Source organism: Parasteatoda tepidariorum, chromosome 7 (genome assembly GCF_982258835.1).
Source record: "Parasteatoda tepidariorum strain Cologne lab strain chromosome 7, Ptep-v5.0, whole genome shotgun sequence".
NCBI classification, from domain to species: Eukaryota; Metazoa; Arthropoda; class Arachnida; order Araneae; family Theridiidae; genus Parasteatoda; species Parasteatoda tepidariorum.
The window spans coordinates 52,010,971-52,037,432 of NC_141761.1; the positions used below are offsets into that span (position 1 = coordinate 52,010,971).

The 26,462-nt window shown below is 32.3% G+C and overlaps 1 protein-coding gene across 8 annotated transcripts in view; it reads left to right on the plus strand.

Annotated features, from left to right (window-relative positions):
• LOC107452032 (AT-rich interactive domain-containing protein cfi-1) overlaps nucleotides 1-26,462 on the plus strand; it is a 255,777-nt gene that overhangs the window by 207,853 nt on the left and 21,462 nt on the right. For all 8 annotated transcript variants that reach the window (XM_043039632.3, XM_071183473.2, XM_071183474.2 and 5 more), the window contains 2 exons: nucleotides 8,779-8,962; nucleotides 21,055-21,437. In XM_043039632.3, the coding sequence (XP_042895566.3) occupies nucleotides 8,779-8,962; nucleotides 21,055-21,437 (567 nt within the window). The remainder of the gene's footprint in view (nucleotides 1-8,778; nucleotides 8,963-21,054; nucleotides 21,438-26,462) is intronic.

A 26,462-nucleotide genomic window follows, 5' to 3' on the forward strand; every position in this document is an offset into this window, starting at 1 on the left:
AAAAAATTTAAAACGAAGAAAAACTTGAGACTTTATTCATCTTCCATCTTTTAAACAAGTCTGCCCTCCCCCATCCTTCAATTCTGCAAGACCGCGGAAGATTATTCAGAGAAAATCTAATTCGATTTATGCAACCTCTCTAGGGAATAAAAACCTTTCCTCTAGCACCCAACCTTACCCCCCTCTTAATAGTACGCATCACACCTTACCCCCGGCGCAGATGATTTAATTTCACTCGATGGCAATTATCTGGTACTACACCGACTTTAATGTAATTAGTGTTCCACCAGGAAACACTGGAGAAGTTTCTAGTTAAAAAGCTATGGCGCTCTCTCGCGCTTTTCTGTTTTTGTGATTTTAATATCAATGAATTATATATTTATCGATCCCTTCCCTCCGCCCCTGCATGACCCCCATATTTCCCCCCTGTCCCCCCCTTATAAACCTATGATGGCACTTAACTCTTTCTGTTTGCATTTTATGAGAAAAGGAGAGCCTTAGCGTAATTAAAATTACTTGTTTGCCAAAGTAAATTTCCCGTGCTAGCAGGAGCAGCCACAAACTCTAATGAGCTAATATTAATTACTGTTCCAGCCATATGCAGAAGAAATTAAAAAACCCTCGAAAGCATTTTAATTAAATCTGTATGCTAAAGAATCTTAAGTAGATGAGAGTTTATTTATGATATATATATGTATGTGCTTATTCGTATGATACTTTTTTATTTTTTATTTTTTTTTTTTAAATTTCTTTTTGGGATTTTTCCTCCCCTTAACATTCGTATAAAAGGGTATCTAGCCCCGTCCATTAAGCTTGTACTGACCGTACCATTAATTATTCCTACATGATACATAAGGTGGGGTGTTGTGGGGGGGATAAGAATGTTGTACATATGTGCGAGAAAGCAGCGTTTGGGGAGAAGGGTGAGGGGGCTAGGATGAATTTACTCGTTTATCAAATTAGTTCCCTTCTCCCCTTTCTTCCGTCTTCCTCCTACTAAATATCAAAAGTTCTTTTCAAAAGTGGAGAATGGATTTAATGGGGCACGTATTCTGATGAGGTCTTTTTCTTTCACTTAGATTAATTTCGCCGATAAACGAATAGGTTTCCTTTCGGTCTAAGGAGGGGGCAGTTTTATTTCCCTCATTAATTTATGAAAAGACGAAGGGTAACGGGGGGAGGTGATTTTCGTGCGTGTGTCACCTTCAGCGAGAGTTTTGAAGGAGTTTGGGATAAGAAAAAGGTAAAAAATGTGGAAAAGATAGGGGTTTGGAGGGGGCTGAGATATAAATAATGAGAAATTGCGCTTCCCGCCCCCTTTTTCCAGGTGGAAAGATGGAACTGTTGCCGTTAGGAATTCTTTTCCACATACGCGTTATTTGTAATAATTAGCGTGGTTATTAATCGTGTGCCCTCCCGTGTAAGTACAAGATAAATTAAAGAAGGTGAATCGGGTAGGCAGCTTTATTTGGAGGAAACAAAATTTACATTTTTGAAAGAACATTAAAATGGATACGTCTGATGTCTTGTGCTTATCGAACTTGGTTATTGTTATTTTTCTGCTCTATTATTTTTGAACCTTAGCATGAATTTCAAGCTTTCTTAAGAATATTATCATAAAAACTTAGCCTTATATCAGACAATCGGCCTGTACACTGTACAGTCATTATTAGTTTGAACGAAAGGATACGAAATGGAGTTGGCCCATTTAAAGAAATTTTCTTGGCCTAGGCAGATATTTCCATAATTTTTACTAGTGCTTATCTTCCTTTTAAATGCTTTACAAAATCGTTATCAAAATGGCACATACTGTATCCAGAGTATGGCAGTCGCAAAAGTTTACGAAATGTTATATTTTTTACTAGATGCTCAAAATACGATATCGATTGCTAGATGATAAAAATACAATGTTTACTACTACAGGGTAGAGGTGTGTGTCATTTTCTTAAAAATTGTTACTACCTGAAATTGAGCACTATACACTGTTGTTATATGTTTTGAACAGAAATTAAGTTTCAAATTGTGTCCAGATAGTTAATAAACGTAGTGATTATAAGGAAAAATTAATTTAGAATAAATCTTACCTCAGTGGCAACCCTGCCAATTACCTGCATAATCTAAAAAGTTATAGAAGAATAAAATTTTTTTTGTTGAACTTTTAATCTTGTATATACATTTTCTAATGTCTTCCGCACTCTTTTGGCACCTTCACGTAAGTATGTTTGCGCAAATTCTGTAGAGAACCAAGTTTGTTCTAAAGCAACTGCGCTGCGCAGAACGTTCTTATGTTAACGTTGGGAATGTTACGCGAAGGAGCTGCTGGAGCAAAGAGATCTCCGCAATCAACAGTCTTTTCACTAAACTTTACATCACATAAATAAAGTATTTCTTCTTTTATCTTGCTGCTGATCATGATGTTAGTCAATGCCATCCAAACTGTTCGATGTTTCCCTATTTAGATTCTTTCCATTCCTTTTGTTTTTAATGAGTTTGTCGCCTATAACATAAACAGTTAATAATGCCAATTAACTACTTTTAATTCATATAAGTAAAATGTTGATCAATGAAATTTAACATTTCTGTAGTTTTTCTGCTTACATATAAACATAACTTTGTCCGTAACGAAAGTGCAGTCTTATACTTCATTGTTAGGGCAATGTCATATATAATTTGAAGCGGATCTGGGATTTTTCTAAATCATATAAAGTATAGGGTTTTTAATGTGTTTACGTGGTTATGAACTAACAAATCTAAAAGAATGAAATCTCGTTTCTTTTCTTCCCCCCACCCCCTTTTTTTTCTTCTTCTTCTTCTTAATATATAGAACTGAAGAGAGCTTGTTCAACCAGAGTCTCCATGCACACTTTCTAATGACAGGTTTTCATAGACACAAATCGTCAGATGTGATTCACGATAATTTCTCATTGAGACAAAGTTTTCTTGTAATTTGGCTCTTCTTTTTCTCCTATTAATCGTTAATTCGTGCGCTTACTATTCTTTATAGCTATGAATGATGTCTTTGTTTCGCTTATCAAGGTTTTATAGTGGCGTCAAGTGGTATTGTTTTCGAAGCGTTCTTGGTAAATTTTTTTGATCTCACAACAATCGAAGAGTTAAAACTGTTTTTCCCCCAACAGATAGGTTTAAAGAAAATGAAATTTTTTTTTTAAAAAAATTATTAACATTAAATACGTAATTAAATCACGATTTTGATTATATACATTTCTCGCATGATTACCACTGATGTTCTTAGTTTCAGAAATTTATCGGGCAATAAATATCTGAAACTAGGGAAAAAGAAATACATTTTGCCACAGAATACATTTTTAATAAGATGCACTTACAAAAAAAAAAAAAAAAGAAATATTAAATTGATTTCTTTTTTTTTAAATTTAATTTTTATAACGAGAGTACTTTAATTGTTAAGTTAAGCATGATTAATGTAAAGTTAAGCATTCTTCCCCAAAGTATTAAATTTAAACTTTTATTGCTATTTTGAAACGATTATTTTTATCATTAACTTTAAATAATAAGAATACACAACTTCTTTCAATTCTCGTAATTATTTTTGAAAATTTTAATTAAATTCTCACAAGGATATAAGCTATGTTTAGGTTAGCCTATAAATTGAAAAAGAAAGATTAAATAGAAATAAAAATTAGATAATTGAATTTTGAAAAAAGAGTTAATTTTAAATAAATTACGCAAGTATAGGGGTTAGCGATTTTCTTACATTTGTTGATAAGGGAGTGGTGATTCTAATCCTTTAAAAATCCTTACCTAATAAAATAGCCCCTGTGATCAAAAAATTGCATTTGCCTGAAATATATTTGAATCCAAGTTTTGATTCTTTAATTTAAGTAAATTATTATAACTATAATTGAATTATTCGAAGCATTAATTATTTAAATAATTATTATAAAAATAAAGCATTCTTAAGTCATGCCACCTCCATAAAAGAACAGATGGGATAAATTTTTATTTGTCGTTAAAAACCTTTACTAATAGCATTCTTTTAATTAACATTAAATGAATTTTGTGTTACCAAACCTAGTAGTATTGAATTCTTCGTAAAGAGACCTAGAAACTACTTTTTCCCCGGTACCTCCCGAGTTCAGTATTCATCAATAAATAATAATAAAAAAGAGGTTATCAAAAGATCGTGTTCTAAAGCTTATACTTCCTCACCCCTCAAATCTACATTTATTAACAAACGCAATTTCAATGCCCCATAACAGTCAGCTTAGGAACATTTACAAATATTTATATCCGTAAGAAATGCTTTCTTTCATAAAGCGGACCCTTAAGCGCTTGTCAATTACGTAATAATCAATCCCTAAAAAATGAAAACGAGTCGAATAAATTGTTCTGTTACCTAGTCCGTGGTCAGAAGGAAAGAGAAAAAAAAACGTAGAAATGTCAGTCGTAAAGAACACTTTCTACGAAATGAGGGGGAAAAAATAAAATAAAATGGCCATTAACACGAACATTTCGAAGCTTTTTTGAGATCGTCACGGATTTCTTATAAATAGCGATGGGAATGAAAATGGAATACATGGATTCTTTTTTGTTCTTATTAGTCTTTAACTTCTCGAAGCGCGGGAATTTTGAAGGTCTTCAAAAGGAACCGCCGCTCAGCGCAAGTCCGCGAAATAAGTCAGATTTTGCATGTTTTGCGCTGAGAATGCTGTCGAGCGAGCGGTGATATTATTTATTCAGAAACGCTTCGAAACCGGATTCTGTCCAATACTTAACTTAGTTTGGAAAATTAGTGCGACGAGATTTATATTTGAGCAATGAAAAGAAAAGAAAAATAAATCGGAGGAGGGTAGGTTTCGAAACGTTTCGAGTTTTTTCTTGATTTATCTAGTTTCATTAGAAATGGGATTAGATGTGTCGTATGTTAATGTGGAGGAATAACTTAGCTAAATCATGGATTTTTTATGATTTGGGGGTTTATTTCTATTTTTTTCTCTCTCTCTCTTTTAGACCGTGGTTTGCTATCTTTGACTTTCTCTATTCTCTCTATTTTAAAAGAAGTCGTATCTCTGTTTTTTAAAAAAAAGGGTAAAAAAGAAAACTCTTTTCAATGGCATTCACCTAAAATATATTGGGAAATGTTTAAAACAAATTAATAAAATTATTGGTTACATTTTTCTCATTTGCTATTAATTGAAGAAATACATTCGTTTTCCAAAGTTCAAGACTTTAAGTAAGTAATGTTCAAAACATCTTACACTAACTTACTTAAGCAACTTGCTTCATATAAAAAAAACTTCATATAAAAAAAAAATTATATATGATTCATCATATTCATCAAAAAATATCTATGATTTAAAATATATATGAAAAAATATTATGATTAAAAATATATATATGAAAATATATGATTTAAAAATATATCTGATTATTATGATTATGATTTAAAATATATATGATTATTATGATTCATCATATTCATCAAAAATATATATGATTTTATCACATATATTTCTTTCATCATAAAAATATATATATATATGATAAAAACTTCTTTAGAATGATAATAATATATAAACTGCTGTTTGTAGAAAATGCAACACCATGAAAGAATCATCAGAATCAAATGAAATTTAATGCAGAAACGACTTGTACTGATACAAATAAATGATGAAATTTTCAAAACAAAAGAAACAAATTAAGCGTCCGAAATCAGTATTTGGTGCAGCCACCACGCGCTGCAATAAATGCTGCTATACGACGTGGCATGGAGTCAAACAGATGTTGAATATCTGCTTGAGGAAGAGAATTCCATATCGCTTGTATGCGCAACCAAAGTTCGTCTTTGGAAACTGCAGGACGCGGATCACGAGTGAGACGCCGACCAACCATATCCCACACGTGCTCAATAGGCGACATATCCGGCGAATAAGCAGGCCAAGGAAGAAGTTGCATGCGTTGTGCTGAACAGAAGTCTCTAACAGTCCGCGCAACATGTGGGCGTGCATTATCCTGCTGAAAGATAGCTCCAGGGATGCCTTGAAGGAAAGGAACGACTTCGGGCTGTAGCACTTCACGGACGTATCTGTTGCTATTGAGATTACCCTCAATTCGTATCAAATTGGATCGTCCATGATACGAAATCGCACCCCAGACCATAACTCCGGGTGTTCGACCACTATGTCGTTCAATAATACACTCAGGAAGGCAGCGTTGACCGGCATAACGTCTAACACGAACACGGCCATCATGGGTCCACAAATTGAAGCGTGATTCATCTGAAAAGACAACTTGGTGCCAATCAGCTCGCCAGTCTCTGTGCTCAAGAGCCCACTGCCGACGCAGCCGTCGATGATCCGCCGTGAGGGGAATCCTGTATAATGGCACCCTTGCACGCAATCCACGGCGCAGCAGACGACGACGAATTGACGAAGCCGACAATTGTACACCTGTAGCAGTAGACCAATGTGCTGCCAGCTGCCTGGAGGAAGCTGTGCGATCATTCACCGCCATGCGGAGCAGGTGTCGATCATCGCGCTCTGACGTCACCTTCTGTCGTCCAGTGCCTGTTTTTCGAGTTGTTCGGTGCTCGTCGGTCCACTGCTTCCAAACTCGCATCACTGTGGAACTGTTCCGCTGCATACGAGCTGCTATTGCGCGATAGGAAAATCCTCCTTCTCGAAGGCCGATTATCCTCCCTCGTTCAAACTCCGTAAGTTGCTTGAATTTCTTATTCTTCCGTCGTGGAGGCATACTCAGGTCTCACTAAACGTTTGCCACTAACAAATAATCATAGACTATTTTCAACGTCCCGCTACAGCACTTTATTTATACGCTTTCAGCATCAATTCAGAGGGCGCTGCGCGCGCCACGCACGCGCGATGGCTCTGAAACTTTATTAATTTGCATAATATCCTATAATTGACATTTGCTGCGAATTTCATTTGATTCTGATGATTCCTTCATGGTGTTGCATTTTCTACAAACAGCAGTTTATATATATGTGGGAATCCAACCCCCACTACAGCAGCGCCACCCCACTTATGTCAGATTCCAGCTAAGCGCTCAGACGGAGCGGTTGTGTTATTTCCATTGTTGTTTTTTTTCATTAAATGTGTTATTACAAAAGCGTAGTTATTTCAACTATACCTGACGTCAACCTCCACATATATGATAAAAACTTCATTAGAATGATAATAATATATATATATATGATAAAAACTTCATTTGATTTTGAAAAGAATTTAAAGTAATTTATTCTTATGCTTTGGACAATATTGATATTCGTGATAAATTGTGTTTTATTCTAAATTTAAATATTTTAAAATTTTCTTATAAATTTTAAATAATTTAAAATTATTTAATCCTTTATTGACCTGAATTCTATTTTAAGAAATTGAGATATGCAACAAAGGATAAGGTGTACTTTATGCTATGTAGATTAAAGCAACAAACAACGTGAATAAAGCTCAAATGAAAGTACATAGTTTTGCAAAATAATCTTAAGAATTAAGAAATTTAAGATAATCTTTAGAATTAAGATTTTGAGAATCAGAATAAAATACTTCGTGACGCATACAGCTGTGATAAAATAAAATGTTCAAATCTTCCTTCAAACGAAATTCGAAAACGAACACAGAAATGTTCTATTTTTTGTTCTTAACTGTAGCCAATCGTTCAATTCTTTTATTTTTTTAAAATTGTTTTCAGTTGCTAAAAAAAATCCATCTTTGAATTTTTATTAGTTTTTTTAATGCAGTTTTAGACTGTTTTCTTTTGGAAGGTTTAACTTTTGTAACGACATTTCAGCAAAAAATCAACATAATTAAGATTTTCAGAAAATAACTTTGTAAACTGACATAAATGTTAAGCAAGACTCATTATAATTTTTTTGAAAGTTTTCCTACCAAGAATGTTGTGGCTTTCTTGTATGATCTTTAATATTTATTTAAATCGTTTGTTTTGTTTATGTCTAATTCTAACGAGAAATTTTACTTCGAATATGCGGCTGTTTGTTTTAAAGTCTAGCTTATTTCCGACGTCATAAATAATGGGATACGGGTGTTATGCTTCATATATTTTTATGTTCATATGTCCCCGTTAAGAGTATTTATATCTCTGCTGAGCACTTACGTAAGATTTCAAAAATGTAATAACTTTCGTCCAGTTTTTTTAGGATGCATAAGCGTTTTGAAGTAACTTAACACATTAATGCCCAAGTCATAATCTTTTAATAACATTTTGTATATTAGTATTCCATCAACTGAAAAATTTCTACAAAAAATTTATTTGAAAAGGTTAGAAACACAATGTAAAATGTCAAACTGTAGAAATCTGAATTTATGTCAAAATCAGAGGAAGTAAGTTCTTGTAAGTACTTACTACAATATTTGCTGAATAAATTCAATTTATTTATCAAAAATTTATAGTTTTCGTTTGGATCTACGCAAAAAACTGCTTTTAAGAACTTGAAAAGAATAATGGTTATATTCGAATCAGATTTAAGAATGATAAAAGATAACTTAGAGTCGGACTTGAAAAGGAAAAAAGTGACCGAGTCAATTAACCAAAAAAAGGGGGGAAAAAAGACCTGTCCGAATGTTTGATACATTCTACCATTATTGAAATTTAAAATAACAGAGTATTTAACAGTAATTTATGCCAGAAAGAAGTAATCGATCAATCTTAAAATCATCTTTAAAAAGGGATTATGTGCACTAAAGGTTTGAATTTAGTCTAATTTTTTTACCATTTCATATTAAAGCAGATATTGACCTCTTTTTTTTTCTTCTTTTTTAGGTACACCAGTCAACCGCATACCAATCATGGCTAAACAAGTGCTTGATTTATATGAACTATACAGGCTAGTTGTAGCTCGTGGTGGTCTAGTCGAAGTCATAAACAAAAAAATATGGCGAGAAATCACAAAGGGTCTCAACTTGCCTTCCTCCATTACAAGTGCGGCCTTTACTCTACGAACGCAGTAAGTATATATCTTACTAATTACAAGAAGGATAAATATTGTTTGTAAATAACATGTTGAATTTTCGAAATTAAATAATATGAGATTATAATTAAACAATATGGCTTAGGGGATACATCTTTCGCCTCCCAATGAGGTGACCCTGGTTTGAATCCCAGCAATTGTTAGTCGATACAAATTCCGCATCTAGCTCACACCGACCGCAGTTCTGACGTAAAATATCCTCAGTGGTGGACGGATCAAGGGTTAAGAGTTCCCTTGCCGTCAGGCTAATCGTGAGAAGTTTTCATGGTTTTCCTCTTCATGTAACAAAAGTTCGAGTTACTTCCATCAAAAAGTCTTCTACGAAAGCCAAACTTCTCAATACTTGATCCAGCAACTTCCTTGTCTTCTGGATAGGGTTCAAAATTACAAGACTACGGAGTTGAACATCGTTAGTTGTAAACTCAGAATTGAGTCAGCTGTTCAACAAAGGATATAAAATTAAATAATATTTTGCTGATCTGGTTGATAATTTCTATCGATTGCTTATTGTAAATAAAATAAATAAGTGTTCCTCAAAAATGAATGACATCAAAATAAAATACTAAATTATTGTTTATAATTTTTTTCTAATTGACACATGCATGAATTATGTCCTTCAATATGAAGCAAGTTGAACACCTTTCTTTCAAAAACTCCTTATGTATTCGCAAAATATTATTCGCTAATTTAATTCTATTATTTAAAAAACATGGAAATATAGTGATAAGTGATTTAAATTTGAGTGCTTATCTGCTTGCGTCAATTATTATTGCCATTATCTATTGCTTTGAAATAAGATTATGAAGTGGATGTTTTTGTTTGATTTTTACCTGTTAATTTTAAATTTTTCAGTCTTATGCTTCTTTTTTTATAAAATAGTTTAATAATCAGCATTATAAATTTTTTTTTTAGAATTTTTTATTTGTAAGGCATAAAAAGAAAATCATTAATCGTATGATATACTATTTCTAAACCTTTACTTATTGCCCCATATCAAATGTAGTTTGTATTTATTATTATTAACTACAACTCATTTGCATTTCATATGGTTTATAAGTAGTAAACTTTACATTTATTCATACTGAAAACAAAAATAAATTTTCAAATTATTTTTGATAATGCAGAATTTTTATATATATATTTATTGAAGATTGTTTTTAAACTTCCAGCATTGGCAGCCTTTAACAAATGGTGTTGCTTTCACCTTTTTCAGTTTCATACAGCTTTCTTAATCAATTTGGTTTTTTTGTAATTGCTTTTTAACTTCTAACATTGGCAACATTTAACAAATGCTGTTACTTTCCCCTTTTTCAATTTCATGCAGTCCCGCAGTGGACTGATCGTTAAGACACGGTTCCCAGCAGATCACCGAAGTCAAGCATCACTGGCTGCGGTCAGTGTGCGGGTGGGTGACCACTTGGATCAGTCTGCGTAGGGACCGAGGGTGTGCGGTATTGGTCCTAGCTAAACTGTGCTACCGTAAAGTGCTCGACTTCGCGCGCAGGTCGTCGGGCTACCGAAGCGGGGGTGCCATCCCCTCCGCAGAAGATCAAAATTGTGATGGCATGTCTTCGGATCATCCTCCGGGATGTTTCCCAGACCGTCGCCAATAGCCCATTGTGCAGCTCTAGTGCGACGTAAATTAACAACAACAACAACAGTTTCATACAACTTTCTTAATCAATTTGGTTTTTTCGTAATTGCTTTTTAACTTCTAACATTGGCAACATTTAACAAATGCTATTACTTTCCCCTTTCTCAATTCCATATAACTTTCTTAAAATCAATTTGGTTTTTTTCGTAAATTAAATTGTTTTATATTTACTATGAATAACGAGTTACATAATTTCACTTTTTTATAAAGAAAAAAAGAATGATGTAATAATATTGTTTTTGAGAAATAGCTTCCACTCTGTAAAAATTGTGTTTGTTTTGCGATCTGTAATTACGGGGCTATATTGGTGAAATTGTTGATTTATTATCGAATCTCACAATACCGCAGCTCGACGAAGCGGGTGCTTTTCTCCCCCACCGACATTTCGCATCACCCCCATTCCCCCCACTTCGCTTAAAATCAGCTTTAACATCTCATGACAAGTTCGGCCAGTTTGAGATAGCTGCGGACACTCGAATGCCCAGATTGAACAAATACTTTCCATCGCTGCTCCACCCCCGCCCCCTTATACTCGACAATCCTTTCGGATTGTGATTCAAACGAGGGGCAGGAGTGGACTTGTGTGTCCCCCACCCTTAGTGAGAAGGTTAACAATGCCTCCAAATACTGACCCCCCGTATCACCTCCCTTAATTTAACAACATCGCTCTCCCTGTGCGTACGAAATTTAATTTCTCGCCGGTTCATTGAATATCTGAACACAACGCCTAAGCATTAATTAACGACTGATTAAAGCAGGCCTAGTAGTCAATGATTAGTTAAAGCTCCTAATCAATATTTAATTAATTCCGGGTTTGGGGTTTGAAATCGGGGGGACCAGCTTGCCGCATTAATTAGTTCTTGACCCCCTCCCCCAAAGGCATCTCCCCTCCTCTCCAGACGTAGGGATCAGTGGCACTCGCTCCAGCGTAATTAACAGATTTAATCGAGTAATGCGAACATTAAGTTGTGTCCGAGATATTCGGTATTGTGTATGCGTCGGCGCTCTGTTGTTATTGATAAATTTTCCGGACTGCCGGACAATGGCTAAGGGAAGGGGCTGTTGCTATGCGGTTGCCCCGGTGGGAAAAGGGGGTGCCCACGGGGGCGTCAATTCCGTGTACGACTTGCTGATGTCCTGTTATTTCCTACCAAAGAGAGGGGGTGCAGGAGGGTGGGGGAGGGTTGAATTCAAAATTCTAGCTGATTTGATTCGAGTTGTATGTAGTCGGACCTTTTCCTCGATTTTGAATTCTGTTGTCCTCTTATGTCGAAAAGGGCTTTATTGTCTAAGCAAATAGTGACTAGGCTGTCTCCAAAGTAATTAAGTCTACAATTCTTCGGTTTACCCTTTTGGTGAAATACTTCTAACTTAAAGGGTATTATTGTAGACAATGTTTACAAAAAAAAAAACATGGCAACAGTTAACTTTTTCTATTTTTGTTAGTTACTAATTCATTTGTGTTTTAGTTAATTATTTTCTTTTTAGTGATCTCAAGGAATCAATCTTTATTGTTTTTTTTTCCTGCTCTCGTATTCTTACGCAAAAAAGAAATGTAATAAATCTTCTCAAAAGGTATTTTGCGAAAGCTTGGGAGAGGTAATTCCCACCCTCACGCATCTAAAAGTAAAGGACGTTTTTGAAAATAATAAGGAAACACTAAAGGGTTTTTTTGTACCTTGTATGACAAAGTTTATCCACTCAGTAAATTTCATCTTGATTTCGAGAAAATTTTTTTAAGTGAGGAAATTCCCTAACAAAGTTGGATCACCATAATGATATTCTTTAAACAAGTGCGCTGGAAAGTCTTAACGCGCACGTCAAGATGCATTTGTTACAAAATCGGCAAAGATGTGTTCTACACGTTGGCAACAACTTTTCACAGAAATTAAAAGGATGCTCGTGATTCATATTACAATAATAGAAAACATTGATAAAATTTTTATAGGGCCTCGAACTCTTTCGGTGAATTATTTTGGTAAGCACATCTGAGAATTTAAGCATTAATAAAATTAAAATTAGTCAAAGTACAGACAACCCAATGTAACAACTTTAAATATCACCTTTCGGTATTCCTAATCAAACTGTGTAATTTATCAACTTTTGCAAATTTACTGATTACTATGGGAATATTTTAGGTTTAGCTTTTAGGGGCAGAATGAGTCAGAAATGACATATTAACTTACTATTTCATATACCTGAATTTATCGTCCCAAATAACAAACAGACTCTACACCCACTCATGAATGATCTCGGTCTGTAAGGATGCTTTACTGAAAATTCGGAATTATAATATACTAAAGATTATACTCCAGATTAACAAAATAAACCTAACTTGTTTTGAAATGTCTATTTGTATCCTTATGTAACGCGTGTTTGCAGATGTAGCACACGTTATATAAAATGAAATTATATCTAACGGTTTTTTATTTTTTACAGGGCATTCTCAAACACAATTTATAAAACATTATACTAGCTTTTATTTTGATTAAAACAAGTTTCCTTAAACATTGTGGGTGATTGAATATATGCCAGATAGTAGAATTTAAACAATTTTGCCAAACTCACAGCATTAAAATTATACCGATGTTTGAAACTGCGGTCTATAAAATATCTGCTTGAATTTTACGCCTTTCATAAATTTTCTGTTAATTTAATCTCTTTAAGCATACAAAGACCTTAAATTTTAACTATATCTATTTTTTGTTTCTTTTCCCCTTTGTAATTTGGGATAGGAAAGGAAATGAAAATGAGAAAAACCATTTCGCTTTGATTTGGAATAATAAAGTCGGCATTAATGAGAAAATTCCTTGTTTGGCAAGCTCGATACCATGGTAACGCAAAATTCAACCCCTCTAACCCTTTTACCCCATCGTGTGTGGGGCTGTGGGTGAGGCATTAAATAATTCTCCTCTAAATTATGTATTGAATCGATTTGTGTGAAGAAGAGGAAAAAAAAAAGGTTGCGCTTTTACTTGCTTTAACGACGAGCGACATATTCGATGGATAAATCACCATTAATGGCCTGCATAAGTATTTTTAATGAATATCTAACCCAGCACGGCTTCCCCCCTCCCCTCCCCTACGTGACTGACATACGAGATCACGCGAGAATGCGCGTGACCACGCTATACAACCTTTAATATTTTTTTGTTTTGCATTACTATTTTTGCTACTTACTTAGGTATAAATTTTTTGTCGAGCACGACTTTTCCCTTTCATACTTTAAAATTCCCTTTTATTATTCTCTTTTTTTATCAGCTTCTGATAAAAAGTAATTACTCTTTATGATAACCCGGAGAAAATGTTACTCTTCATGGCTCACTGTGTAAAATGTAACATTGGACTGTGTAAAATGTAACACTTATATTCATGTGTGCAAAACGTAATATTGGTGTTTGTTTGGGGCTTAAGACATACATTTTTAAATTAAACTTCGTTTTTCTTCACCATTTATTTATTTATTAACAATTGAGAACTAATTATATTTTTTATATATTAATTTACAGCTATCGATGCTCAAGTAATGTTCCTAACGAGATCTTTTCCAAAATATTGAAATTATTTAATAATTTGTTGCTTGAAATTGAAATGAATTTTTGAACTGATCCTTAAAATTATCAAGGAATTAAAAAAATTGCTCCTCGTATTGTCCCTGAAATTAATATGTAATTAAAAAGTAGGTCAAGCAATTAGAGAGTTACTCTTTAAAATTAACAAATCGGTCTTCATAGTAAACAAGTGAGTCTTTGAAATTAACAAGTTGGTCTATGAGACATTCCAGGAATTATTGATGAGTCTTTGAAATGAACAAGGAATTAATAAGTTGGTTCTTAAAAATACAAGGCAATCAAAAATTCGGTTCTTCAAGGTATTAAGTAACTTCTTACATTAAAAGGGATTTTTAAATAATAGTTCTTGAAATTAAAATGTCTTATTCTGATGTAATATAAGTATCCCGATTCCGCCTCCCCTCCCCCTCAAAAAAAAAAAAAAGGATTACCGGTTACATTTTGAGGATGAACATTAAGACTATGTTCGACCTAATTAGCAAAAGTATTCTTCTATGTAAGGATTAATTATTAAAATATTTAATTGCTAACCTCTCAATATTTTCAGCTGTGTTCACAAATTTAAATCTAGGAATTCATTTTAAATATTCGAAATATGCATTTAATTTAAAAAGACAAATGTTCATAATATAAAAATAGAACTTTAATGAAGTATTTTCAATGATTTCCTTCCTATCAAATTTATTTATCTTTTAAGGAATTTCGTTTTCAGTAAGGCAATTGAAAATTATTATGTTCCTTTGATTCTTCTAGCATTGTGAATGTATTTAAAATCAGTTCTTCTCTAAAGAAATACTGTTTGACTGAATACCATTAATTGGTATTAACGGAAAGAAACATTTCCACCTGAGTTGGAAAACCTTATTTATCACCTGTTACAAAAAAAACAAACAACAACAACAACAAAAAAGTCAGTGGTAAAAACTGAGGTAGATGGAAAAAAAGGTCCCGGAAAAGAAGGTACGGAAAAAAAGGTCCCGGTAAAAAAGGTCCCTGGAAAAAAAGGTACGAAAAAAAAGGTCCCGGTAAAAAAGGTACCTCCATAGGGAAAATCTGTAGGGATATTTCCCCTCTCGCTTTCTGGGCAGTATGAATGCTTCTCGCTGTTTCAATGAATATTCTTTTTATCTGTAATAATTCAGATTCGATCATTGAGGTAAGGAGAAAGGTAAGGGCTGGTTGTATTACGCTTTTTTTTAAAAATTTTATTTCATTTATTTATTCTTCTTTGATTATTTTTTAAAGCGGGAAGATACTATTTAAATTTTTCTATAATGTTTTAATTTTACTCCCCCCCCCCCTAAGAGTTTCATGTAGCCTGATAACACTTTTTCAATAGAGTTAAGATTCCCGGTAGAATCATGATCTTAGAAAATAAACAAACAATTTTATTGAACATTTTCATATTTAGTTAACTTTTTAAGAATAAATGCATAAATAAGAAACAAAAATTGGATAAAAAGCACTTTGAAAACGCGCGACACGAAAAAAAAAAAAAAAAAAAAAAAAAAAAAACATGCACTGAACAGCAAAAAGCGCTTCAATCTAATCTTCTCATTTCAAATATTTTCCCCTACAGAATTTTCCCTACACAGGTACCTTTTTTTCCGGGGACCTTTTTTTCCATACCTTTTTTTCCGGTACCTTTTTTTCCTAGAATCAAAAACTGAAGATTGAATTTCTTTGATTTCGTTTTTTGAACATTTAACTATGCATCGTATGCCTTCTTCCAGTTTCTCAATTAAAATTTGTTATTTGTGCTTTTTATCTGTGATTGGGCGTTCACGCTCCGTGCATCCAAGAGGCCTGGCTGTTTTTCATCGACAACGCCTGATTGAAACTAATTTTGTCTCATTAAAGATTTGACTCATTCTGTGAGATTGAAACAGAAAAGATGAGAACACCCATAACTCTTCTTCCTTAAATGATACAAAGTGATTTATTTGACAGGCTGTCGAGGTAGGCGACCAATACACCTTGTTGGACTTGGTGACACGCAGTGCTTGTTAATTCTGGTTTTCAACCCTCCCCCTCTTTCCACGGTTATAATGGTCTTTGTTTCTACCCACCCCATCTATTTTTCAGGCGATTTTATTTTTCACAGTCGAACTCACTTCATGCGACTTTTTTTTTCTTATAACTTTGTAACCGATTTTCAGGATAGTAGTCCTGTACAGTAGCTTTTTGTTACTTTTTCGTTTCAAAGATGTCCGTTCAGATCCGAAGGGACAACCTAATTTAATCGTTATTTCAAAACAAAAGGTTTTGATTCTTAGGACGAACATCTTCGCTCGGCGTTCAAGTTTCGCTAGTGCGTCAAATCGACGTCGGAAAAAGTGATATGTTCGGACCTTCGAGCTTGAGTGAGATAAACAATACAAAGAAAAAGAAAGCTATAATATTCCTTGATTGCTTATGAAGAAATTAGTTCTTTTCTTATAAACCTACATTTTTTTTTTATTAACTATCACAATATAAAATAAACACATAATTGAATCCGTAAGCGAGTTACATATTTAATGATTTTTTTTTTTTAAACGAAAGGTTCGAAGAAAAATATAGGTTTCTCTTCAAATTTCGAAGAGTAATTTAAAGAAAATAATTTATTTTCAAAAAATTAATTTTAGATCAAATATTATATTTTATATTTTGTAGAATAATGCGTGAATTTGTTTTTTAAAAAAATAGGAAAATTTATAATCAACAGTATTCTTAAAAAATTATTTCATTTGTCTTTCATATGTAATGAAACAAAAGCTACTGAGTAATTTTTATAGAATGAAACTACAATTCATAAATAATTTAATAACGACATTTGTTTACAAATTAAATCAAAAATCTGTATTTCCGGTATGTAAGTAATAACTAAATATATGCAATTATGCAGATTTCTGTATTTGATATTAAGCGATAATTAGGTTAATTTTATTTTTAAAAAATTTGATCTATTCTGAATCTGAAAGAGTGTAATTTCGAGATAATATTGTGTCCTACTACATCATTTATTTACAATCAATATTTGTTTTAATACCTTATTCTGATAAATACGTTGAAAAGTTTAATTAAGACAATTGTGTTAAGTTATGAATACTGTGAAAGTTTTCTTTTTAACAACAAATCTATAATATATTATTTCATCAGTTTTTTTTAAATCAAATTTGAAAAAAAAGTGAGGAAAAAATAAGTCTATTCCTTAAACCCAAAATCATTTAAGACAGAAGTTTAAGGGGCACCCTTTGACCATCGTATGAACTACAAATTCTATCATTAAAATTTTATTAACTTAATTACTTGCATATTTAGTTTAAAGAATACGATAATAACTCACAAGTTTCAATGGGCAAATGTACAAGTTTATTTTAATTGCAAATATTTTTTTTCTCATTAAATTTAGCTCCCAGCTCGACTCCACGTCGAAATCAAAGAGAAGCAGTTTCAGCAGTTGGCCTGTTGCTGACCAATCGCAACAGGCCAACAGGGGTTTGAGCTTAATTGCCCCTAACGTTTATCTACACGAACGTGTCCAAACGAATCACCTCTTAAGAAACAACTTTACAGAAAATGGTCTGTCATCATTCCGATTTTTAAGTGCAAATCTGTTTTATTGCCCAGTATAATCCCACCACAAACGAGCAAAATTGTACCACCGTAACAGTATAGTTCAATAATGTTGTCTTGGTGGTAACGGGTACCTGGCATTTTCCATGTAAAAGTCCGACGTGAATCTGGCTGCCAACTGAACTCGTCGGAAAACATCATAAAAGTCCACTGCGACGATGTTCACATATCATGTCCTCTAATCCAGGTTAATCGCTGGCTACATTGAGTCGCCGTGATCGGAACACAACTGACAGACCGGCAAGGTCTGTACAAGGTATGAGTTGAAACTATGGTACCCTTGGATGTAGATAGCTGACAAGAGACGTCAGATGCTGTGCTCAGTCTGCTACTTTTGGCAGTTACTACCAAACACAGATTTTTATTCGGCGTTGTAGTTCGGGGGGTCATCTTTACTGTAATTGACATTTCCATCATATTGGAACTGTTGCTAAAGCACAGAGATCACAGTTTGCGCAATTCCAAGTTTCTTGGATTCCTCCATCTGAGTACGCCTACATTCCATGCGAGCTATAATTCTACCATGCACAAATCATCCATATGCGTCCCCTGTGTCATCGAAACTATTCGGATATGGCACTCAGCGGCTTACAGAACGCTTATGACCAATTTTATTTCTTTGTCACCATTCCTTATATACTCCTTTAATTATATTCTCATTATTGTGACTTATCTGCGTTATATAATGACTTCCTGTCATTTGCATTTTTTTTTTTTTTTGAAGAAGTGTGTGATAATTCTACAGGTGAAATATGATCATGAGTATTGTTTGTCATTACCGAAATTATATTTGTCCTTAATTTTCAGTTATTTTGGTGGCATGGGCGTCGTAGGAAAAAATTACCATGGAAAGAAAAAAAAAACAAAGATTAACTTTCCTGCAATTATTACACACGCATATTTTTCCTGTTTTGAAATATTCCATAAAACTTATTTTTTTTTAAGAAATGGGAAAATGAAAACGTAATGAGTAAAAATATAAACTATTTAATGCAAAGCTATTATATTTTGTAAGTGAAAATCGCCTTGTTATAAAATCAAAATTATTATGGAAAGGCTGAGCTTCATAATACCTAAAGATCATAAATTATATCATTTTGCGCATCTTAAAAACGTTTTAATCCTATTTGTTACAAATTTCTTATCACATTTTAAAATTTTTTTTAAAAATATAATAATAATAAAATTAGGCTTAAAACAGGTTAGTTTTTCATCAAATATGAATTCTTAGTTCTTTCTTACACATTATTTTCTTAATCCAAATTCTTTTAAAATAATATCTTAGACTTTTTAAAAGAAAACATTCTTACATAGCAGCGTTCTGTGAAACAATACCGACCGTTAAAATCCTCAAACAAGATGGTGATTCGCGCCAAAGCGGCATTAAGAACCATCAGCAAACGACAACAAGGGTGTTCTGAATAAAGATTTAGGAACAAAAATATAAAAAAATCCCCGATAGATAACGTGTCAGGTATAAATTAGACCTATTTTTACGAGACTCATTCGAGGGGCATCACAAACTCGTAACTTCTTCATCAGAGCCATTATAAAACGGTGCCAAAATACATCCGCCGCCATTATAAACGCGCCAGCTCTCTCAATTTATACCACGCTAATAAAGCGACTAATGAAACCATTTGAAATCCCCACGAGCCTCAGCGGAACGTCTTAAATCAGAATTTATATCCCGTGACGGTGGACTTAAGACCAGCTTTTAATGCTACCAAACTTCATTAAAAGAATCGTCAAGGCTTCGATTCATTTTGGTTCATCCCCATCTTACGATTTCAGCCCTTTGCTTTCTTTATCTTTTGCTTTTATACCCGAAGAAATCAATTTCTTTGCGGTTTCTTCCCCCCCCCCGACAGGGCAGGATTACCGCCGGGTTTGTCGCCGGAAAATTCGTCATCTTTTAACTAAGGATGTGTTGATGAAGCCTGTTGTTGAACAAGAGTGATTGTTCTTGTTGGTAACCATCGACGATGCTGCAGACGTTGATTAACTTTTTGAGAGAGGCATAGCAATTAATACCTGTTTGTTTTCAAACGTACTTTACATCTTAGTTTCACCTGTTGGTGCAATTCACATCATTGATGATTTGACTAGTATTTTAGTATGATTTTATTTGTATGAATAGCTTTTGTTCAATGCTTTTTGCTATCTGATATCCATTTCCTGATTTTTAAACTGATTGCCCTGTTTTCTCTCACAGAATATCATTTGAATCTGGGACTAGATAATAATTTTACTATCTTCAATTACTTTCTGTTTTTATTCATTTTTTTATTTTTATTATTGGTAAAGCCAATAAAATGTTTTCCTAATATCCTAAGAATTGGAGCGCTTTTATTAATTTTATTCCTTTCAATAAATAAATAAGTAAATCTGAGCAAAATAGGAAACTGATCTCTCATTTAAGACCCTGCTTACTTGTTAAAATGTGTTACTAAATGGCGATCATTTGGAAGCTTTATCTGAGCCTTTCAAGTCCTTTCAGAGACTTACTTAATGCTAGCTTTAATTCATTTTTGTCAATTCGTCAGAGCTTCGATACATTTTGGCTTATTCTTATCTTAGGATTTCAGCACTTTGCTTTTATACCAGAAGAAATAAATTTCTTAGCGGTTTCTTTCCATTGTCAGGTTTGTCCCAAAATGCTCGCCAGAGTCTTTAGCATTGTATAACAATTTAAGACTTTTGTACTTACTTTTGCTTCACTTGCTAGTGCAGCCCACTGATTTGACTGCGTTTTAAAAAATATGGAGAAAAAAAAAAGTTTTTTTCTGCTAAATTTTGTATTCGTTTTTTTATAATATTGTTTTTAAAAGTGAATTTGTTTAAGTCTCTATTGTTATATATTAAGTTTTAAATACATACTATATGTTTCTATTGCTTTTAGCAATAGTAATTTTTTACCAGCTAAGCAAAAGGTATATATTTTACATAAATTATTTTATTCCGATATTTATTCGTATAATTTTTCCATTTTCTTGTGAAAGAGAGTTTGTAGTATATCCTCAGGTAAAAGAATTTTTTAATTAATTTCTATGTGATGGATTCCTGTGTTTTTATATATTTGGTATTATAGTTAAAATGTAAAATTTGGGATAAAGAACGTATTTTAAATATATTTATGACACGTATTTCAAAGAAATAAATAAGATATTCGGATGAAAATGCATGCTTATTTTTGTGCTAAATATTTCTGTATTTTTTTGCAGATATATGAAGTACTTATATGCTTATGAGTGTGACAAAGAAAAACTGAGCACTCAAGATGAGCTACAAGCAGCTATAGATGGCAATCGCCGAGAGGGACGACGTGCAGGCTACAGCCCTTACGGAGAGTTGGTCCCTGGTCCCCCAAGGAACTCTCATCACCAGCCTCTACCTTCACACACCTCACCTATGAGTCTGGTGTCACGGCACATGAACGGACATGGTCCGAACCCAGGACTTACATCTAACAGAGGCACGTCGTCACCTCTACCACTCTCCTATTACACACCACCACCTCAACATAACAGCACGTCACAAATGCCTCTCAATTTGGCACCCCCTCAAGAAAACGGCATTTACAATAGCAATCATGCACTTTCATCAGGTAGGTTCTCTAATGTCATTTACAATAATTTAGCCCTACAAGTACAACAATAACAAACACCAACATTCCCTTTTTAATTTATTATTATTATTATTTGAATTTTATGTAGTACATAAATCCCTACAGGAAAATGATTTGCTTCTGTAACATGATTATAAAAACGACAATGTGTGTAGAAACCAATGCACTAGAATTATGTGCTTCTTTGAAAGAGGATTTTTAAAGCATCCAGTTTTAAAAATACTTATGCCAATTAATTGATGAAGTCATGAAATTCAAATGCAGACGAAGACTTTACTATGTAAAAGTTAAAATCAGAAAAGCAAATAATAATAAAAATAAAATTAAATAAAATTAATCTCTTTATGTGTATTTACATTAATCTGCAAAGAATGAATATGCCAATAAGATGCAGTGCAATTTTCAGCTTGAATCCTTTAAGTTCATAATTTAAACCGGCTTCATTACTAAACGAGACCTTAAAGTTTGATCACATTTTTTTTCTTAATTTTATATACAAAATTTCTAATTTTTTTTTTGTTTTTAAGTAATTTTTGTTAAATAAAATAAGCAAAAATAAGGTATAACACAAATAAAGACTGTAGATTTTGAAAATAAATGTAAAAATGTCTGCGCTAGTTACCTTTTCACCTCTTTATTCCAGAAGCTACTCCTGTGTGTTATTATTCATTTATGATGGTACGAATATTATGAATTGTCGAAATAATCAATTATTGACGTTTTCCTGCGATTCCAGAGATAGCCCTACGCGCAATTACTATTGCTGTTCTCTGTTGCAGCGAGTTTTATTAGATCCGTAATTTTGAAATTCACAAATATAATTTTAATATCTATTCCTAACAGAGAACAAATGAATCTTAATTTTAATCCTCATCATGAATCTTAATCGGGAACATTTTTTTTAATCCTCACCTCTACCCCACTTCAATCAGTTTTTTTTTCATTTCATTTTTGAAAAGACACTAATATATTTTTGAATGGGAGATTAAAAAAAAAATCTCTCACAGAGTGTCTTGATGTTGTGTGACGACAATAAACCTTTTATTTATATCCATGAATATGTCCAATCTAAAATAATAGATTGCAGGAAATCTTTCTAGAGTCAACCTGTGTGTCTCATCGCATTTTGGCTCCTTCTCTAAAATAAATTACGCCGCTGTCTTCGTTCCTTCATCTAATGAAGATGAAGTTGAATTCGACACGCCACTGAATCTGTGGCGATTTCCCCGTGATGGCCCATTGTATTCCACACGCCCCCTCTATCTTTCCAATTGCAATACCTCCTCTTCTTCCTGTTTGAATTCATCGAGCCGATTGCGTTTTTAATATCTCAAAATTAACCTCCCTTAAATCATCACTCATAGTTTGATGTTGAGTAGATTAAAAAAAAAACATGATTTAATGCGAGTTTAAACAACATCCTGTTACTTATTTTTAAATAGTGGTTTTAATTTGCTCTACATGTTGCACATTTCAGTCAATAAACTTTTTTTTTTCAAATTATAAAAATTGAAAGTACAGTTTTTTTTAAATAGACAGACTGTTTTTAATAGACTGTTCATTACATCTTGAGTCAGTCAAATAAATTATAAGGGAAATGTTAAAAAAAAAATACTTTATTTTATTTACTCACCTTTTTCTATTTTTTATTTATTCAACAAAATGCTTCACATTTTAAGCTTGGATTAGTATTCACTGTTTTTAATTGATCTATAAAGGGCCGTTCAACTATTAAGTTAGAATGTTTTTAGTGACTTCAGTTCCCCTTCCTTTTTTTTTTAATAGCAGAAATTAGCAACTTTCAAACTCCTTTTCCCATACGTTTAGCTATCTTTTTAAGAACTTTAAATTTCAAATTTAATTTAGTATTTTTCTTTTTTCTAATGAAATATATTTAATGTTGTAGGTAAGCATTGCTTTCACCCCCTCCTTCTTAGACGACTAAGCAATATTAGAAGCAATTTACTTTACATAATTTTATTTAGCATATAATGTTTTTTTGCAGTTTCGACTAAAGACTGAAATCATAATCATAAAATTAATTTTTAGACTTTGAGTTTTATTAAATCGATATTAGAACAAACATTTCTTAGATGATGGACTACAGAAGTTAAAATTATTTTCATTGTTCTTTCAATTATTTTCATTATTTTCATTCTTTTATTCTTTATTATTTTAATAATTATTTTCATTCTTTTTTTATATAAAAGAACAGCAATAGAATGTAAGTAGATTTTGTAACCGTTGACAAATAGATTTCAAAATATCTATATTAGAGAAATATCCTCATAAACACGCGAAGAAAAATAATTTAATTAGTGAAAGATTTCTAAAGATTTGAAAAAAATTATGACTTAGGTGTTCGTCAGTAGCATATCAAAAAATATTTGAAATACATGGAATAGATTTATTTGTATGCTACATTATTTTACTGAACAAAACTCAGTGTTTAAGTAAAAGACAAAAAATCACATCATAACTCTAGTGTGGCAGAAACTAGACGTCCAAATTAACATGGCCAGCGGTATCTCACCCATTGTGGTGGTCCTGAAAGAGTGGATACCACGCCTGGAGAATGCACTAGGTCTACTCTTCGGGAAGGACTGATTGTGCAGCTCATTGGAAATTTAAAAAAAAAAAAAAAAAAAAAATAAAAACAGTATTCCATTTTTAAATTTATCTATATTTTTGAACTACAATTTTTTGAAACATTTTTATGTTCGCATTAATGCAAAGAGAGGTACACCACAACTAATGAAACTAATTTAACATTTTTCTATTTTCTAAGAGCTGTAAAATAATAAGTTATAATAATTTTCCGGACTTCGAACTTTGGGCGGAAACAGAGATTTACATTCCAACTCATTCTCTGAAAAATTGGTTAAATCGGCGAACCTAAATGTAAGTACCTTGAACCATATCAGTTTTCTGCAACCTTAACTAGGGGTTAAATTGAAACACATATCGGTTCAAGTTGAAACATAGTATCATGTGATCAAATTAGTGAGAAATTATATTATAGTTCAACTTAGCAGCACCATATAAAGATTACAGCGAATTTGAACGATAGTATTGTCTAAACTTTTATAACAGTGTCGAGTTTTTGACATGCAGTTAGTTCTTCACTTAGTTTTTACTTTCAGTTTTTTAGTTTTTACTTTTGATATTTCAGTAAAATATACGGTTTCAATTTTGTTTTCATAAGAAAATAGCTAATCGGAATCTCTACAGTAAAAAGGATGTTATTGTTTTTATTTTTTTATTTTTTTATTCATTATTATTTTATTATTATTATTATTTTCTTAAAATTTATTATGGACTTAGTTCATATTTACTGGAAAACGCAATAAAAAATGTCTGCATCTATGGTCACTTGTTTCTTTGCTCTTATAACCTTATTTACATTATTGTTGAAACGTCTCTGAAATTATTGAAAGGAGTCTAAATTATTAGAAAAAAATTAAGTAAAGTTTACCAATAAAAAGTGCGAATTTGTGTAAATTAGGTTTTCATGATTCAGTCATACAATCGCCCCTAAAAGCAATATATTTGACAATTAACTTTGAAATATCTGATTTTAGTTTCTCGAGTTGAAATAAAACTTGTCTTCTTTTGAGTCGTAAATCTATTTTTGGGAAATCATTCTTTTTCACTGGGGAGTTGAAAGAATCCCCCACGTGACTTTCTTTCGCCCTTGAAATCCTTTGAGGGGCCTCAAATATGCATTTTTATACTACGCTTTTAGTTCGTGCAAAAGTGGTGTACCGCGTTTTTGAATAGATTTTATTCGGTACAAACTTTCTGACATTAATAAACATCTTATATGTAAGCTTTACTAGTAAATTTTAAATTATAATTTATATGATTTTATGGCACATAAACTTGATCTTCCAGATTAACTAGGTATTAAAAAACTAAAAAATTGCTTACTTTTTACTGTTTTTTTTTTTTTTTTTTTTCTTGCAGTGATAGGGTTTAACTTGCTACATACTTGTATTTTGGTACACTAATTTTCTACAATAAAGTTATACAGTCCGAAGTATCTAAAGAGTTAGTATTAGGTAATGTGTGCCATTCACACTTTGAGACAGAAAAAACCAAAACAAAACAGAACACCGTAATTAAAATCTTCTGGATTTACTGAAAATTAAAAAATGTTTTTTCTGGTATTTAGAGTAACAACAAGGCGAGTCAAATGGATTAAATGAAATTAAATTGATATTTTTATGATCAATTCTAATTGATTTAGTTAAATTAGAATTCTTATATTTGGACTAACAAATTAGGCGAAATCACTGAATTAAGTGAACTTAAATTGATTCTTTTCCTCTAAAATTCAACTATATGATGAATTCTAATCGATTTAGTTAAATTGGAATTCTGATGCTTAGACAAACAATAAAGCGAATCAACTAGATTAAGTGAGCTTAAATTTATATTTTATTTTAATACCCAACAATAATCGATTTGCTTAAACTGATATTCTGATATTTAGAATAACAATTAGGCGAATTAACTGAATTAAGAACTTAAATTAATTTTTTTTTCTAAAATCCAACTATATGATAAATTCTAATCGATTTAGTTAAATTGGAATTCTGATGTTTAGACAAACAATAAAGCGAATCAACTAGATTAAGTGAGCTTAAATTTATATTTTATTTTAATACCCAACAATAATCGATTTGCTTAAACTGATATTCTGATATTTAGAATAACAATTAGGCGAATTAACTGAATTAAAAACTTAAATTAATTTTTTTTCTTTCTAAAATCCAACTATATGATAAATTCTAATCGATTTGGTTAAATTGAAGTTCTGTTATTTAGACAAACAATAAAGCGAATCAACTAGATTAAGTGAGCTTAAATTGATATTTTATTTTAATACCCAACAATAATGGATTTTCTTAAACTGATATTCTGATTTTTAGACTAACAATTAGACGAATTAACTGAATTAAATGAACTTAAATAGATTTTTTTTTTCTTCCTAAAATCCAA